Source organism: Maylandia zebra, linkage group LG9 (genome assembly GCF_041146795.1).
Source record: "Maylandia zebra isolate NMK-2024a linkage group LG9, Mzebra_GT3a, whole genome shotgun sequence".
In the NCBI taxonomy this organism is placed as follows: Eukaryota; Metazoa; Chordata; class Actinopteri; order Cichliformes; family Cichlidae; genus Maylandia; species Maylandia zebra.
In genome coordinates, this window is record NC_135175.1 from 31893974 (window position 1) to 31910356 (window position 16383).

Here is a 16383-nt window from a genome sequence, read left to right on the forward strand (position 1 = left end):
CTCTAAAGAATTGGTTTAGTCTGCCCAAACTATTATTTCAGACTGTTTACTGTTCAGACTGTCTACGGAGGAATCAAAGCAGGATTGATGGATGAAGCTGCAAAGCTAGCACTAATGTAGCTTTTTATCGCGTTTGTTTGTGGGACCCACCCTGTAATATACACTTTTTATTGCACAGTCCTTGAAGAAAACAGATGGTCATGGTGTAAATTAATTTCACACTTTTAATAAGTTTGTTCACAATTACTACAAATATTTACGTCACTTCAAAATTTAGACACAGCAGGACTTTAATCAGAGTATTTTTGTTCCAAAACGAATCTAAAAAAGTGGTAAAGAAGATATGGGTTAATTCAGAAATATGAATAGATCATCTAACAATGCAGTGTCAGCATCAACTATATGTGTGCAGTTGTTTCATACCAGCACAAGGTCAGATATGACTGCAATTTTTAGAATACAGATGATTGTCTGCAAGATATCAATGTGAAAAGTGTGTGTGTTTTATCAGGACACACGCATCATCAGCTCCTCCAGGGCCCGATCTCGGTGGTTTTCATGAACCAGCAGCACTTCTTTGATGGCATTCTTCTGAAAGCCCATCTCATTGAACTGATTCAGCAGGTGTAGGAACTCCTTTGCCTCGAGAAAGAAAACATTTACTTTCTTTAAAGTTTCTAATCGAACTGACTTCATCAGACAAAAAGTGCCAAGCTTTGTTGTCTCCGATAACTTTAAAAACTTACCTTTGTTTCACAGTTTTGAAACATCTCCAAGGCCTCTTCCACCTGGGACATGTCATAACCCAGCTGACACAAGTGGTCACACGCCACCAGATAACTCAAGATCTGCCAAATATTCATTCATACAAGAGAAGAGCTGTCACATGGAAAAAGTTATTGACTGTTTCCAATCAGATTCAATTAATACAATAACCTCAGTTTTATCTGCATTTAGAAACAAGAAATTTTGGGTAGTCCATATGTTTACATCTTTAAGACATTCCTGCAGTTTAACTAATTGTTGCGCATTATCTGGGTTTACGGATAGATAAAGTTGGGTATCTGGGTGAACTAGTCCTAGCACAGAACCCGGTGGAACTCCATTATTAACCAAAATAACGGCCAAATAATTTTTTGTTAGTCAGTTGATTGATTCATTGGGTAAGGTTTATGTAATAAATTAAAAAGTAGTATGAATATGTGTAGTTTAATTTGTAAAATGTAATTTTATATTTTCCATTTGTTTACAGATGGGTGATAAATAAAAGCAAAAACACAACCCTGGTGCATGAGTGCGACAGCTGAGGATTATATTAGGGCCAGTTGTTGTTTTCAATATTCAGTGAAGTTGAGAGTAAGTTTAAAGTGATTTGGGGAAAAAAAATTAACTTTCCTGTAGAACTTTCTCAACAACTTACTTTCCAAACCAACCATTTCGTTAAAACGTATGTGTCATCTTTTCTGTTACAGGCCTTTGAAACTGTGGATGTTCCTCTACAACGTATATAAACTTTAGTAATGCTCTGACTAACACTAATCCACCATCCACACATTACTGCAACCTGTTTCTGCTCTAACATACACAAAGCACAGTGTCCAGACCAAACAGGAACACAATAATATGCTCTGTAAGGCAGTCATTTCTTATTACTGTGATTAAGAAGATAACAATTTAATTCAATTTCATTTATAGTGCAAAATCAGAACAACAGCCACCCTGAGGTGCTTTATATTGTTATGTAAAGACTAGAGATGGACCGATCCGATATTACGTATCGGTATCGGTCCGATACTGACGTAAATTACTAGATCGGATATCGGAGAGAAATAAAAAATGTAATAGAGCAGCACGACAGCAGCACGTTTAAGCTTGATAAGCTGCTGTTAGAATTTATTTAATATTACTTTCTACACCAGGATCTTTTTCTACGCAGCTGACGGCTGGTAACTGTGCAGGGGCGGATCTAGCAAAGTTTAGCCAGGGGGGCCGATAGGGCATGAACAGGGAAAAGGGGGCACAAAGACATACTTTTCTTTCTTATTCTCATTTAAAATGTCGAGCTTTTAATAAATAATTATCTGAATCTTACACCCAAAGATGTTGAATCTATTTAATATTTCTTGGAAAATAATTTATTTCTGTGCATTTTTTTCACACTGCATCAAATTAAAGTTGATTACGTTGATTAAGCATCATGAGGTGGAGGGTGGTTCCCTATTTTTTTTTTTTTTTTTTTTTTTTTTTTGCTGGGAGTTTGCAACCCTATTAGTTAGGTTGCTTACTCTTTAAAATACCAGAATAGGGAGGATGCTGCAGGTTTAAGTTTATTAGATTGATCCATTTTGCTGAACTATGAAATATTTTGGGTGCAGTGTATTTTTTGCATACAGGTATAACAGAGTATGAACTTATACAAAAAGCAGCAAGATATTAAAATTGATTGATTAAAATATTTAAAAAATAAAATATTGATTAAAAAACACACTATATGGATTCATATCAGTATCGGCAGATATCCAAATTTATGATATCGGTATCGGACATAAAAAAAATGGTATCGCATCATCTCTAGTAAAGACCAATCATTAATACAGAGAAAACAGAAAAAAACAACAACAATCATGTGACCCTCTATGAGCAAGAAATTTGGTGAAAGTGGGAAATATAAACTCCCTTTTAACAGGAAGAGCCTCCAGCAGAACCAGGCTGGGGAAGGCAACCATCTGCCACGACAAGTTAGGGGTGAGCAGACGAAGCCAATGATAGAGAACCTCATACTGACTGAGGCACAGAGTTCAGATCAGAGTGTGAGCTCTGTGAAATCATGAAATACACTAGTCTTTAATCTTCCAGTATCAGAACTAACAAATGTTGCTGAAGGACTAAGTTTGTTTCTTTAAAGCTATTTAATCCATGCACAGTTAAGGCTGATCCTGGTTTCTCACCTATCCTTTCTTGTCCTTTCAGATTTATTCTGTTTGGTTCATGGACCCATAATGCTGTAGGTCCAAGTGTGACCACTATTTTCACACTGACTTATAGTAGCTGTATTTGTACTGCATCAGTGTTTATAGAACAGACTGCATGATCCCGACAGCTGGAGCCAAAAGTTGACCAAGTGTTTTCGAGCAGCACTGCCTTGTTGTTGGATATAACACTGACCTCATCTGGGGTCTGCTGTCCTGTCCTCTGAAGGGCAGTGATGGCAGTATGAAGAGAGTAGCCCCTTGCAGTGATGGCCTCCAGCAACTCTCTCTCCGCTGGGTTTAGAGCTGACAGGAGTTCTGCTGTAGAGTCCAAAGCAGAGGAGGACAAACCCCTGGGGCCTGACATGACAGGGGGGTTTCTACAGGTGTCTGGTCTGAATATCTAAGAAATGGCAGACTGCAGTGAATGTAGCGAGTGGCTGAGAAAGAACAGGGCATGGTAGACCTGACATGCAGCTTTAGTGAGAATTCACACTAGCTAATCCTCGTGAAGCTCTTGCACCTTGGCTGCATTCAGAGAGCATACTTTACGCAGATTATTTTTAGAGTGTAAATCCATGAAAAACATTTTGAAAATGCAAAATGGAGAAAAGCTGGATAGGAAGACCTTATTTCCTTTCATAGTTAATAGTGCTGACATTAAAAGAAATGTAATCCCATGAGAATATCTGACACATCTCAATAGTCACAACCCTGACTATAAACAGAGTGAACCTGTTATCATGCTGAGCCTGTCTGGTTCTAGTTATACTCGAGATTGACCGTGCAGCTCAGGTGATGGTACTGCCATGAGCTTCAAGCTATATTTAGACAGGAAATAGAACTATCAATAGTCTAGACTACTGAGACTTCGCCACACTGCCGACTCACATGGCCTCGTGAATGAACAGCCACATACTGAAATTATGACAATAAACACAAAGTAAAGCTGGAAGACGGCTGTATGAATTTAGTGTTTTTTCCCTGGACAGTGATGCTGTATCACAGTCATCAGCTGTATTGTACTGTGTATTACATTCTGCAGTAAAAGTTTCAAAAGCACACGCACACATAAACACACAGCTCACGTGTTCCTCTTACCATGCTGGCTGTGCTGGTTCTGCTGGGAGGGATCCTCGTGTCCGAGGCTGTGTGTGATGAAGTGCTCTGGGGATAAGTCTCTGTGTTGGGATCTTGTTGTGTGGGCGTGTCGAGCACTGACAGTGAACACTGGCGCAGGTTCTTTCTGCGCTGGTGGGGCAGGCTGCTCAGACAGGCCGGGGGGTTCAGCAGGTCAGGGACAAAGGCCTTCTGTGCTTTCCTCTGACCACGCTGACAGTTTGCAGAAGGACGCTGTTCCCCCGGACTCACTGTCACTATGGAACTCGTCCTGGCTTTCTGTGTAGTGCCCTCTTCGTCATCTGAAGGTGAGATGGTAGCCTTGGTACGCAGGATGGAGGAGTTGAGGCTGTGGGACCGCTGTCGAGGGCTGCTAAACAGCATCCAGTATGGTGGACAAGATGACAGCAGGCTTGATGAAGAGGAAGAGGGGTTAAGCTGGTGCTGGGTGGCAAAGCCACTTTGCAGCCCAGTTAGCACCCAGTTCTCCAGACTGAATCCATACTGTCAAACATGCAAACATCGTGTAAGTCCTTCTGTAGGTCTGAAGCTACATTTTTAAATTCAACTCAATGATGACAGGCTTTTCATTATTTTATTGTTTAGTCTTTTGGCTTGCTAACATTAGCCAGTTGAGTGTAAACAACACTTGACTGGCTAATGTAAGGCTTGTGAAACTTATGGTAGCATCTAGCATCTCACATTATTACCAATGACTACTCTAAAAACCATTTACAATACAGAAATGTCTAACATCTGGAAAGTATGTTGATTTGTACTCAGTAATGAGGATGAAAAATACTTTGATAGGGATGCTCTCCCATTAATTATTGCATTAATGTGGCATGGAGACAATCCCCTCGTAGCCCTTTGGAGGTGATTTGAAGCCCAGGTAGCTTTGATGACAGTTTTTATTTTGGGGTCAGATGTTTCTTATCTTCCATCCTGGCCTTTAACTCTGTGGGTGACTGACTTCTTTTTTTTTTGCAATGTCTGGTTTTTGCTATTTTACTATTATATTTAAATTTGTATTGTACAGCACTTTAAAAACACACCTGGTAGACCAAAGTGGTATACAAATAAATGAAAAAAATAAATAAATAAAAATAACAGACAGACTATGTTCTGTATTGTCACGACCACCTTTTCTATCCCATTCCCATTTAATCTACTTTCTATTAAAGTGATTAGATGTAGCACTCAGCAAGCATCCAGCCTTCTCTGTGATCTTCTGTGGCTTACCCTCCTGTGCAGGGTTCTGACGTCATGTCAATATGGACCAAAATCTACGAAATGTTTCCAGCACCTGGTTGAATCTAAGACAGATCCATACCAGTGCTACCTGTTAAAGCGTACATCCTTTAGTGGTATGTGCAAGGCCCTCTACCTGCGAGTTTGAGGGTTCTGTGCAGTATCTCAGCTGATCCTAGGACTGCACTCTTCTGCACAGAGACCTGTGATGTTGTGTATGGAATCTGATCAGCTGTAACATTCTTGTCCGAGATCGACCTTCATCTTTCATATACTCATGAAGCTGTAAAGAGCAATGTTGTCTTTTATTTGGCAGTGCTAGTAAGTGTGTACTAATCACATACATACAAAAAACATAAAAAGTCAGATATTGAGCCATGGTTCTTCCTGTAACTTATCACCTGTCAGTGTGATAGGGTTTGTTTGTTTTGGTGTTTTTTAAAGGAGTGAAATAATGGTGACAGCTCAAAGCAGTGCAGCAAAGAAGGTACACTGCACAACAGACAGAACAGCAAGGAGGAGGAACAAACAGGGAAACACAAGAGAGAGAAACACACTCACCTCTGTCTCCTGCAGGATGTTGAAGTAGTCAGGGACAGTCGTACTGACAGAATATTTTAGTTCCTGAAAGGAAGCACTCTGAGGCACCCTCAGAGGTACACCATCCATACTGCTCAGTCCACTGAGAAAACAAAGATAAGTCAGCCATAGAACAACTCACACAATCCCTCCAGTTGTGGATCTGTAATGTGGACCGCCGTGCTCCCTGAAAGGAAACACAACAATCTGTATTTCCACAAGCTCAGAGAGCTGCAGCGTTCAGGCAGTGGCCCTGTTCTAACCCCTCCGTTCTAACTGCAGAAGTGTGCACTCCACTTCTGCTGGCCTTTCAATATTTTCTGCTTTTATATTAGAGTCCCTGATGATTCCTCCCACGAGAAGCCTGAAGATTTCCATTAGGCCAAATAGAACACCGTCTCTTTTTTCTCTCTGTAATCTGTCAAACATTATTGTTATCGCTAATATATTCAATAAGGTTATAAAAACAATTAACATTATGTGATAACAGGGTTATTATAATTTCTTTTAATGCTTTTTGTATTTACTTTTTCCAGCATGTGAAGAAAGGTAAGAGCATCACTGCTTTGAGTGTTACTTTGGATCAACAACTGTCGAATGTTTAGATTCTACAGTAATAAGTCTGTGCTACAAAGTCCAAGTCCAGTCTTGTCCTCCTCAGAGGGGATTCCACTCAACTTCAGCAGGCGATTTTCATCTTCATAAAGGTGATGCACATCAGACGTCGAAGCGGTTCAGTCAGTACAGGTTGTCCTCATCAGCACAATCAATCCATAAATCTTCCTTCAACTACTCTTTTTGTCAAACAGTACAATTTTTGTTGTAAGGTACGGTTGTGTTCTCCATGCTCAGTCAGGCTTGAATAAAGATGTCAGACTGCCAACAACGCTCAATCCATTTCTCAGTCATCAGCACACAGGTACCACGACACCATCATTACTCTGCATCGGTAGGAATGATGCAGCCTCTGTTATCCTCCTCTAGGCTCATAGAAACTACTCCTATCCGGAAAACAAGGACGAAGAGGAGCTCTGCTGAAGTGTTTATCACATTCATAAACAGAGCATGAAGCAGCGAGAAAGGATTTTCCTAGAAAACCGTCATCATGAGCTTTTCCTTTCTGTCATCTCGAGCTCAGATTAGAGAATGGACGGCCTCTTTCACAAACAAACAAACCTACAGTTTGTCTCTAGGTGTTAATGTGTGTGTGTGAGAGAGATGGTACACACAACTGTGCACTCAGCACTAATCAGGTTTGTGCAGCATGAAGACACAGCCAGCAGACAGATGGCCGAGGACTCGTAACACCAAAGACCACAGATGCTGAAGGCTTTGTGTGTCACCTCTGACGCTTTCTGCTGCTGAATAAGAACAAATGTGTATATGACTATTTCTAAGTTCAAAAGCTGTGCAAGACTTGTTAAGACAAGTATAATTATCTGATGCTGCACACTCACTACTCTTTAAGTCACATAGCAGACTATGTGCCTTTCATAAATACAATAAAATGTGCTCTAAATCCCCCACTCTCCCCACACACACACACACACACACACACGCACACACACACACACACACGCATATACACACGGAGAGATCTAATGAAATACACTGTTGAAAATAGAAAAAAAGCTTACCCTTGTGTCTTTGTGTGGTCAGAGCTGCAGTCACTTAGTTTGTGATGTATCATTCATCACTTAGAGAACCACCTGGGACACTAATCCACTGATCTCCAGTAACCCTCATCAGCTGACTTACTGTGTACGCAGTTGACAGCTCAAGAGAAGCAAGTAAGGACATCAGATGGTGCCTGCAGTCGCGAGGACACCCACATGTCCCTAATATTTGTGTGAAGTCACACAAATGTTAGACTCCAGGGCACCTGTCTGAGTCTGAACGTATATGTGTATATACACAGACCATTTTATTAGGTGTTCAAGTATATAATCAGCCAATGACACGGCAGCAACTTAATCCCTTTAGCTATCTAGACCCAATCAAGACGCACTACTGAAGTTTAAATATCAGAATGCACAAAGAAAAAAGGTGATTGAAGGGACTTGGTGCCAGGCTGACCTGAGTATTTCAGAAACTGATGATCTGATGGCATCTTTAACACACACACACACACACACACACACACACACACAATGAGCAGCTTGGTGGCAGCAGCTGCGGCAGCAATAAGGGGAGAACGACCAGACTGCTTTAAACTGTCTGCAGAAGAGCTCCTTAGTGCCTCCTCAGCACTGTTGAACGCCAGTCTACCCAAGTATTGTTGCTGATGCGCAGGCATCTTCTTTAGGATAAGCCGTTGTGAGGTAAAGCCCAAATAATGTCAGACTGAGTTCTTGAGCGTGACAACTAAGGCTGTTCTGAAGTCAATAAGGACTTAACACACACTAATTATACCTAACAACATAGTGGCCACACTTACCTCCCGGTCACTTTATTAGGTGCATTACGTGTTTTCACAGTGGAGGACAATCATTAAACATGGCAACATGACCGAAGAGGTCAAAGAAAGTACACGTGATCCCTGTGAGATCAACACCTTTTCAGCTCTTGGCTCCGATGTTTATACAGGGCAGCTAATCAGAAGACCAGACGTCTTAAAGGGGGGCTGTAGTATTTGTAGCTAACAATATAGTGTAAAGTCTTTGAATAGAAATGAAGCTGCTGCACACCACAGAGCTGAGAAAAGCCACGATCAGAGGACGCAGACACCGTCCTGCTGTGCCCACTCCTCTGTGATCGAGCAGCGTTTACCCCTCTCATGTGAGTCGGGCTACAGGTGACACTTTCTCCTAAACACATGGGCACTGAACCATGAGTAATATGTTGCTGTGGATAATAAACTGCGTGACAACTTCATATTGTTCATTTTATTTTGTCTTTAGAAAATTCATCAGAGTAAAATACAAACTGTTACTGAGTAAAGAAAACAGGCATAAGTCCATACTGTGGGCTGTTCCACGCTGCACCTCACAGATAAAACACTTCCTGTTGTCCCAAGAAGGCTTACATCCGTTTCAAATGCAGAGACTGCTGCTCCTCTCGTCTAAGTGTCGATGGAAGCGCGTTGAAAGCTCCAGGTAAGCTGCGGCCATCTTTGTCACCGTCACCTGGTTGTTGCACTGTGCAGCCGAGGACCAGTCAGAGGTTCTCACAGTCCGTGTCACTCGTCTGCAGGGCGGAGGCCCAGGCCTGGTCTGATGGGGGGTTCGGCAGGACCCAGCTCTGAGGAACGGATGAACTACCAGGATGATCTACTGCCACCAAACATGTGTCCCATTCTTTTCTGAAACACAAATACGTGGGTGGCAGAACTCATGTTATTAGTCAAACTGCTGGTATACGAATCATAGCTCGTTCTCTTATTGAACAGCTGTTTTTGCCATACGAGTCCTCTCTCTGTCACTTCTAACATTATACATGTGGGAACATTCAAAACTATGATAAATGCAAACACCAGACGCAACTGCAGCTGTTACGTCCCCACACGAGCCTTGCTGCTGCCACTGGAATGAAGAGTGGGAGTAACACACACTTAGTTAGCTCATCATCATCAGTGTGAACACCTCGAGGAAAGCAGAAGTTTGAAGGTCTGCAGCACTCAGGTATGTTGAACACGGTGCCGAGGAAGAGGATGTCAGCAGCTGCTGTCATTCCCAAGCCCTTCATTCTGCAGCGAGAAGGATCATCCACATTCAACACCGCTGCCACGCTTCCCCAGAGTGGACGTCCCAGCCAACTCAGGCTGGGACACTGTTGTACTCTGTTCTGCACACACCAACCACTACTCACTTACCTACATGTACATCAAGTGGCAAAGAGCCAACTGGTGAAAGAAGACCAAATACAGTTATACTGATAATATTTATCTAATAGACCACGAGCCATGTTTTCATAAGATGCCAGTTTAACCACTGTCAATAACCGGTACGAACAGTTTCAGTCTGGCTTCAGTTCATGTCACAGCACAGAAACATCTCTGGTAAAAATCTCCAATGATCTTCTGCTTGCAGCTGACTCTGGACTCATCTCCCACCGCATCCTCCTTCACAGATTAGCATCTATTGGCATCAATGGTTCAGCACTCGCCTGGTTTACCTCTTATCTCTCTGGCCGCTCACAGTTTGTTCAATTACTCCGTCACAGATCAGTATCTACTCCAGTTAATTCCGGTGAACCCCAAGGCTCTGTCCTGGGTCCTTTACTTTTTATCATCTACCTCCTACCCCGAGGTAATATTTTTAGGAAGCATAACATCCAGTTTCACTGCTATGCAGATGACACCCAGCTCTACCTGTCCTCCAAACCCACAGCTACTCTCCCACCCACATCCATTTCTGACTGTTTAAGTGAAATCAAGCTCTGGTTTACTCACAACTTTCTTAAACTTAATGGCAATAAAACAGAATTTTAATAGGCTCCAGATCAAAACTGACTCCAGTTCCAACCAGTCTTTTGTTATCCATTGATAACTCTGATGTCACACCCTCCCCTCAGGTTAAGAGTCTTGGTGTCATCCTCGACAGCACTCTGTCCTTCACAGCACATATAAATAATATCACTCGGTCTTCCTACTTTCATCTCCGTAATATTAACCGTCTTCGTCCCTCACTCACACCACACAGTACCGCCATACTTGTCAATGCTCTTTTCACATCTCGTCAGGATTATTGTGATTCTCTTCTCTATGGTTTACCTCATAAATCATCCATAAATTGCAGTTGTTTCAAAATACAGCTGCTCGTATTATTTCCAGAACTAGATCCACTGAACATATAACAGCTGTTCTTAAACAGCTCCATTGGCTCCCAGTTCACCTCCGTGTCAAGATCCTGCTTCTCACTTTCAAAGGGCTTCATAACCTCGCTCCTCCATATCTATCCGATCTTCTCCATACTCACCCCTCCGTACACTCCGCTCTTCTTCAGCTTCCCTTCTGTCAGTTCCACCTGCTCGCCTGACTACCATTGGACTCAGAGCCTTTAGTTGTTCTGCCCCGAGACTTTGGATGCACTCCCACTTGCTCTCCGGACCACACACTGTCTCACCACTTTTAAATCACTACTCAAAACCCATCTGTTTAGAACTGCATACACCTGATCTGTCTTAGGCCATTTTTACCTGCTCAGTTTTTATATTTGCTTTTATACTTTTATGACTGTTTATGTCTAGATTTTATCTACCATGTTTGCTATATGTACATTTTTCTTATGTTTTTTATGGTATTGTTTACGTGCTACTGTGAGGTGACCTTGAGGGTCTGAAAGGCGCCTATAAATAAAATTTATTATTATATTATTATTCATATTTTCTACACTTTCCTCACAAAGAGCCCAACAGAGAAAGCAAAGTGTACAAAGATGTGTGACGAGCAGACTGACCTGACGTGGATGAGCGCAGGCAGCGAGTGCTCCGCCTGGCTGTAATAGTCTCTGAAGGGCTGCAGGGCACAGCTGCCTGGGAACTCCTCTATCAAACAAACACAACAGGAGTGGATGACAACACAGTCATATCCTGTGCACGCACACACGCGCACACACACGTGCACAGCCATACCCCCAAACAGCATGGAGTCTACTCTGTGCTTCCTCTGCAGTTGTCGCTCTCTCTCCTTCCTCACTCGGCGCTCCCGCTCTCTCCTCCTCTCCTCCTCTTGCTCTCCTTCCAGCATCACCATCAGGGCCTTCTCCTCTGCCGAGTAAACTACAGTCCTCCTCTTTATCACCAGTCTCAGCTGCTCCAGGGTGCTGCTGAACACCTCATCGTTTTGCAACTCAGTCACAATGCCTGTGTGATGGAAATGTATTTTATTATTTATCACACGTTTCGCTTCTGTGTCACTCAGTTGAATTCATGCGGGACAGCATTTAGTTTCAACTTTATTGCATGCTCAACTAGGCTTCGTGAGGACATTGGAGACACCCAGGGGCCGTGTGGGGGGATTCGACAGGTGGAGATTTTTGTTCTAATATCTCTCAGGAAGTGGTGGGATGAGGCAGGAAGCAGTCTTTAGGTGACACTCTCTCTTTCTCTGAGGGGTCAAGGATGACCTGTATTTAAAGAAGTGCTGTACTTTTCAGTGTTAAACTTCCACGACACCTGGCATAAATGGAGTCACATGTCTCATGTCTGAATCTATGTGCGAGTTTAAAGCCATTGCAGGGGGGTGCAGTATGAAAAGGGGAAAAAAAACAAAAACAAAATGCTTGGACACTGCTAGCACGGGGCGCCCACACAAACGCAAAGCAGGAGATGAAGCGTCACTGAATATGTTTCCAAACCAACTTCATTCTAAGCCAAAGACTAGAAAATATGGTGAAGCAAATCTGCCCTTTGGCTTCACCTGCACAGGTGCTGAGGTAGGTCTCCCTGCAGGGTTGCTTTTCCCTGCGTCAGGAGCAGCGCTGGGCTGTTTAAATCACGGACAAACAGGATCCCACATTCTTGATTTTTAGTTCACAAACACTTCTCATAATGACTAAATACTCCTGACATGTTGGAGATGTGAGCTCTTTATACAGTAAAGTTACAGCAGGACAGCAGTTACAGCAAAAGAGTTTAAAAAAAATTTCAGTTTTGATTCGAAACGTCGTTTACGTGGACGAAACAGCTGCGTGTTCAAAATCACCCGTGTAGGTGCGGACGCAGCGTGAAAGAGTTAGTAGTTTATTTTATTACTACCTGTAATTTATTGCTGATTACTTGTATTTGCTTAACTGTTTACTAAATGTTTGAGGTGTGAAATAAACCAAAATATGGGCGTGTGTGTGTGTGTGTGTGTGTGTGTGTGTGTGTGTGTGTGTGTGTGTGTGTGTGTGTGTGTGTGTGCGTGCGCGCGCGGCGAACATTTTTCTTGCAAAACAAAGGGGGGCCCAGCAAAAAAAGTTTGGGAACCAAACCCCAAGCCATCAAACTCCTGAACACTCAATGAGTGGACTGACACACACCTACCACAAGCACTTTTTTTTCCTCATACACACACTTTTTGCACAACCCACTGTCATTGTTGCAGTGTTGTGACTGCACTGTCCTGTGTCTGTATAGTTCTGGTGTTGCACTGTTTGTTTTGCAATTTTGGCACACTTGTACTTTATATAGTCTTTTGTTGATTGCCTGTTATATGTAATATGTAGCACCAGGTCTCGGAGAAACTTTCTGACAACAAGGCCACTTGACTTGACCTGCCCGAGAGAAACTGCTGAATCAAACTATCCAGTTCTTTAAAGTAAGAATCTTGAATATATAAGTGGGATACTAGATATTATATAATAAATCAAATGTGCAGTCATCATTGTGTAAGGTTTATTCTAAACAATCTACCAATTTTTTCCAGCATTGGTCTCATGTTTGCTTTGACCATATCAGTATAGTCGGAGGCAATTTGTATACAGGAGTATCTGAGACCATCTGAGGACCACCAAAATTGCCACTGTTTGAATAAAGTATAAGGGGACTGTCCTAACATGGGCATTATTCTGCCCATGTCATGTTATGAATTTGCATATAAAATAAGTTTATGATGATTGCTGTCCACAGCAACTTTCATGTTGTTTCTCAACTTTTGTGCCAAATGTTCTATGGCAGTTGTGAACAACCCAGGGCTGAGGGGGCAACCTTGTCTCATGGATCTCTGTGAATAAAATGCAACCAATATAAACCCATGTGTCAAAACGAAGGCCAAAGCCAACTTTTTCTAATGTCTTAAACAAATAATCCCATTCAGCACAATCAAAGGCTATCTAACATAGCCTTGTTCTTAGTATAAGAATGTAAAGCCTCCTTTTAGCTGAGATTCCTGTGTGGTGATATTTTCATTAGCTGTCTTCTTCATAAAAGGAAGCTAAGGAAATAATCCTCGTCCTCAAATATTCTTTCGTAGCATCCCACCAGACACCCATTTTTGTGTCATCTCAGGAAAAATAATGTATGTCACCCCTAATCATTATAGCAAATAACATGTCTTTAAGTAAGAACACATTCAAACGCCACCAACGACTTTTGGGGGTCTGTCAAATGTTTTTAAGGCTCGGAAAAATTGTCCAACTGTAACCATGGTGAAGTCTGCAAAGCCCATTCAATACTAAAGCATTAAAGACTCCAGCATAAATTAATAAGAAAGATTCAGGTTTGCTGCAACCTGATAGACAGGGGGAGAGTCCACTCTGAGAGTGCATCCAGCTCGATACAACACCTACTCCCACCTTTCTTGGATACCGCTTCTCTCCTCAGCCTACGCAGCTTCTCCAGGGATCTCAGGATGTCCTGCATCCTCTTCACATCCGCCTGCTTCTTCCTAACTTCACAAAGGACAGAGTCTGCAGCCATCTTCAGTTCCTTCTCCTGCAACACAAACACTGATGTTAGCATTTGGAACAACACCACACAGGACGACAGGCGCTATGACCGGAACAAGCTGTGGCCATAATGAGCCCTCTTCAGAGCGTTTCATTCTCCATACTTGATGCAGCCCTGACACAAGCGCTTTGGAGCACCTCTTGTTTCAGTACCAACCGCTCTTTAAGCTTGCTGCAGTCTGATTGGCTGCCGCTCATAAACACAGTCTTTGCAGCACTATGATCTGAGCCAAAAGTGGAACAAACTGTCCCAAACATGCAGTTGGCTTCATAATATGAAACCCTGGCCATGATTACAGCCACGGGAAGTGTAACAGTTAACTCTTTAAACACGTGGCTGACAAAATCGTTCATACCTTTTTCTTCTCCTCCACTTCCTGCATCAGTTTCATCCTCCATTTGTCTACAGCGGTCTCTTTGAGAGACCTGCGCTCTTCCGCGTCTTTCTCCTCCGTCTTTGCTTCTCTCCTGGCTCTGAGTCTGCGGAGCCTCCTGCAAGCAGCCCGGGACACTTGAGCCTTCAGCTCACCTAACCGTGAGGTGTCGGCGAGAAGTCTGGCTTTGTCCGCCAGCTCTGCCTTGATGCCTAAAGCCCTTAAGTATGAGTGCGTCCACTCACCGTCACCGTGCAGAGAGTGAGTCAGAGTGTGACAAAGGTCTTCCAGCCGTGAAATGAGCTGAGCTGCCCCGTACAGAGCCTGTCTGAGGGAGGAGATGGAGCTCAGTTGCGGCGAGTGCTGGCTCTGTAGCCTCCCGCAGCTCTTCTTCCCTGTGGCCTGTAAGAACTGTCTGACCCATTTCGTGTCCTGCTTCCTCTGCCGGGTCACATCATCGTCCGGATCCCGTGTCGCTACCGGGCCGCGGTGCTCCGTGTGGCTGCGGTTTGACGCTAGCTCACGGTCACAGCGAGGAGCGTGAGGCCGTGTTTGGAGTTGCTGGGGGGCTCCGGGGATGCTTGGGAGTGGCGCGTTCAGGAGGTGTCCGGGGGGTGGGCAGCCGAAACCAGGCGGGGGCACAGAGGGGTCAAATCCATAAGGTTGGGCAAAAGGTGGCCCCGTGAAACCCACACCGAAGGGACGAGCGTCGTAAGCCGGCGGAGGCGTCCACTGTGGAGCCGTGAGGTCCGGCTCCCGCGCTTCGTGAAGCCCGGGGTGACTGTACTGCGAGTGCACATAGCTGCTGTTATAGCCCGAAGTGTCTGAGCGGTACGAGCTATCCATGGCCTGGTAACAGTCACCGTATCCTTGAAGAAAACTCGGAACGACACCGCTGAAACAGAACAGTACGCGGCGACTTTCTTCTTTAGTTCTAAATGTTTGTGTAGTAACCAACTTGCGGCTGCATCATCGCCACCTACAGGCGGAAATGTGGAACTCAGCCACTCAGGGGCCGCATCCTTGAGAAGGTACACTGTACTGTGGAGCTCCACAGTGGCTGCAGCCAGGTGCTCTTGGGGCATCCTTCGACGTACATGGCCTTCGCAGGCCGGAAGTGCAAGGCTTCTTAAAACGTTTGTTTCGCCGCATAAATGAGTGACATAAAACTGAGTACTTACTATTAAAAGCTTACTCTTCTGCCATGCTATGAATCCTGGGATAGCGTGGACAACGAAGGATACCCCCGACCCATCTTCAAATCCGGAGGACGCATTTGTTTTTGTTGTTGTTGTTTTTTGCAATGCATTTATTGAATAACAAAAACACGGCACAGTGCAGACGTCACAAACAGACAAGTGCAGATGAAATAAAGGAGCACAAAAAAGGACAAACAGTAAAAATAAGTAAACTGCCAAGCAAAATTACATGAAATGTGCAAAGGGTTAACATTTAGTTTTTCGATATTCTTCATCTGCTTCTGCAGCAGCCTTCGTTGTCTCGCTGTGACATAATCAGCTTTCAAATCGGTCCGAAAGATTCACCCCCTGAATTGGGAGACGACACTACACTTCATGTTTGAAAAACATCGTCACAGATTCACTCTTGCTGTTTTGCTTCCACCGCAATAATATCACGCTTCCTGCACAGCTCTCTCTCTCTCTCTCTCTCTCTCTCTCTCTCTCTCGTTGTGCTCCAAGAACAGTTTACCATCAAAAATCT

At 43.5% G+C, this 16383-nt stretch overlaps 2 protein-coding genes across 2 annotated transcripts; both read right to left on the reverse strand.

Moving 5' to 3' along the window:
• Positions 1-210: 210 nt before the first annotated feature.
• On the reverse strand, positions 211-8693 carry ubap1lb (ubiquitin associated protein 1-like b). Its single transcript, XM_004574068.3, has 6 exons — positions 7556-8693; positions 5901-6021; positions 4071-4592; positions 3166-3372; positions 747-848; positions 211-642 (listed from the first exon to the last, which is right to left on the reverse strand). Exons 1-6 carry the CDS (start codon positions 7606-7608, stop codon positions 508-510), a joined length of 1140 nt encoding a protein of 379 aa, XP_004574125.1. The 5' UTR covers positions 7609-8693; the 3' UTR covers positions 211-507.
• A 95-nt stretch (positions 8694-8788) lies between these two features.
• Positions 8789-16284, reverse strand: pdcd7 (programmed cell death 7). The gene is made up of 5 exons (XM_004574071.6): positions 14644-16284; positions 14135-14273; positions 11490-11720; positions 11315-11402; positions 8789-9219 (listed from the first exon to the last, which is right to left on the reverse strand). The coding sequence occupies exons 1-5, from the start codon at positions 15505-15507 to the stop codon at positions 9075-9077; spliced, it is 1467 nt and encodes a 488-aa protein (XP_004574128.1). The 5' UTR covers positions 15508-16284; the 3' UTR covers positions 8789-9074.
• Between the last annotated feature and the right edge of the window lie 99 nt (positions 16285-16383).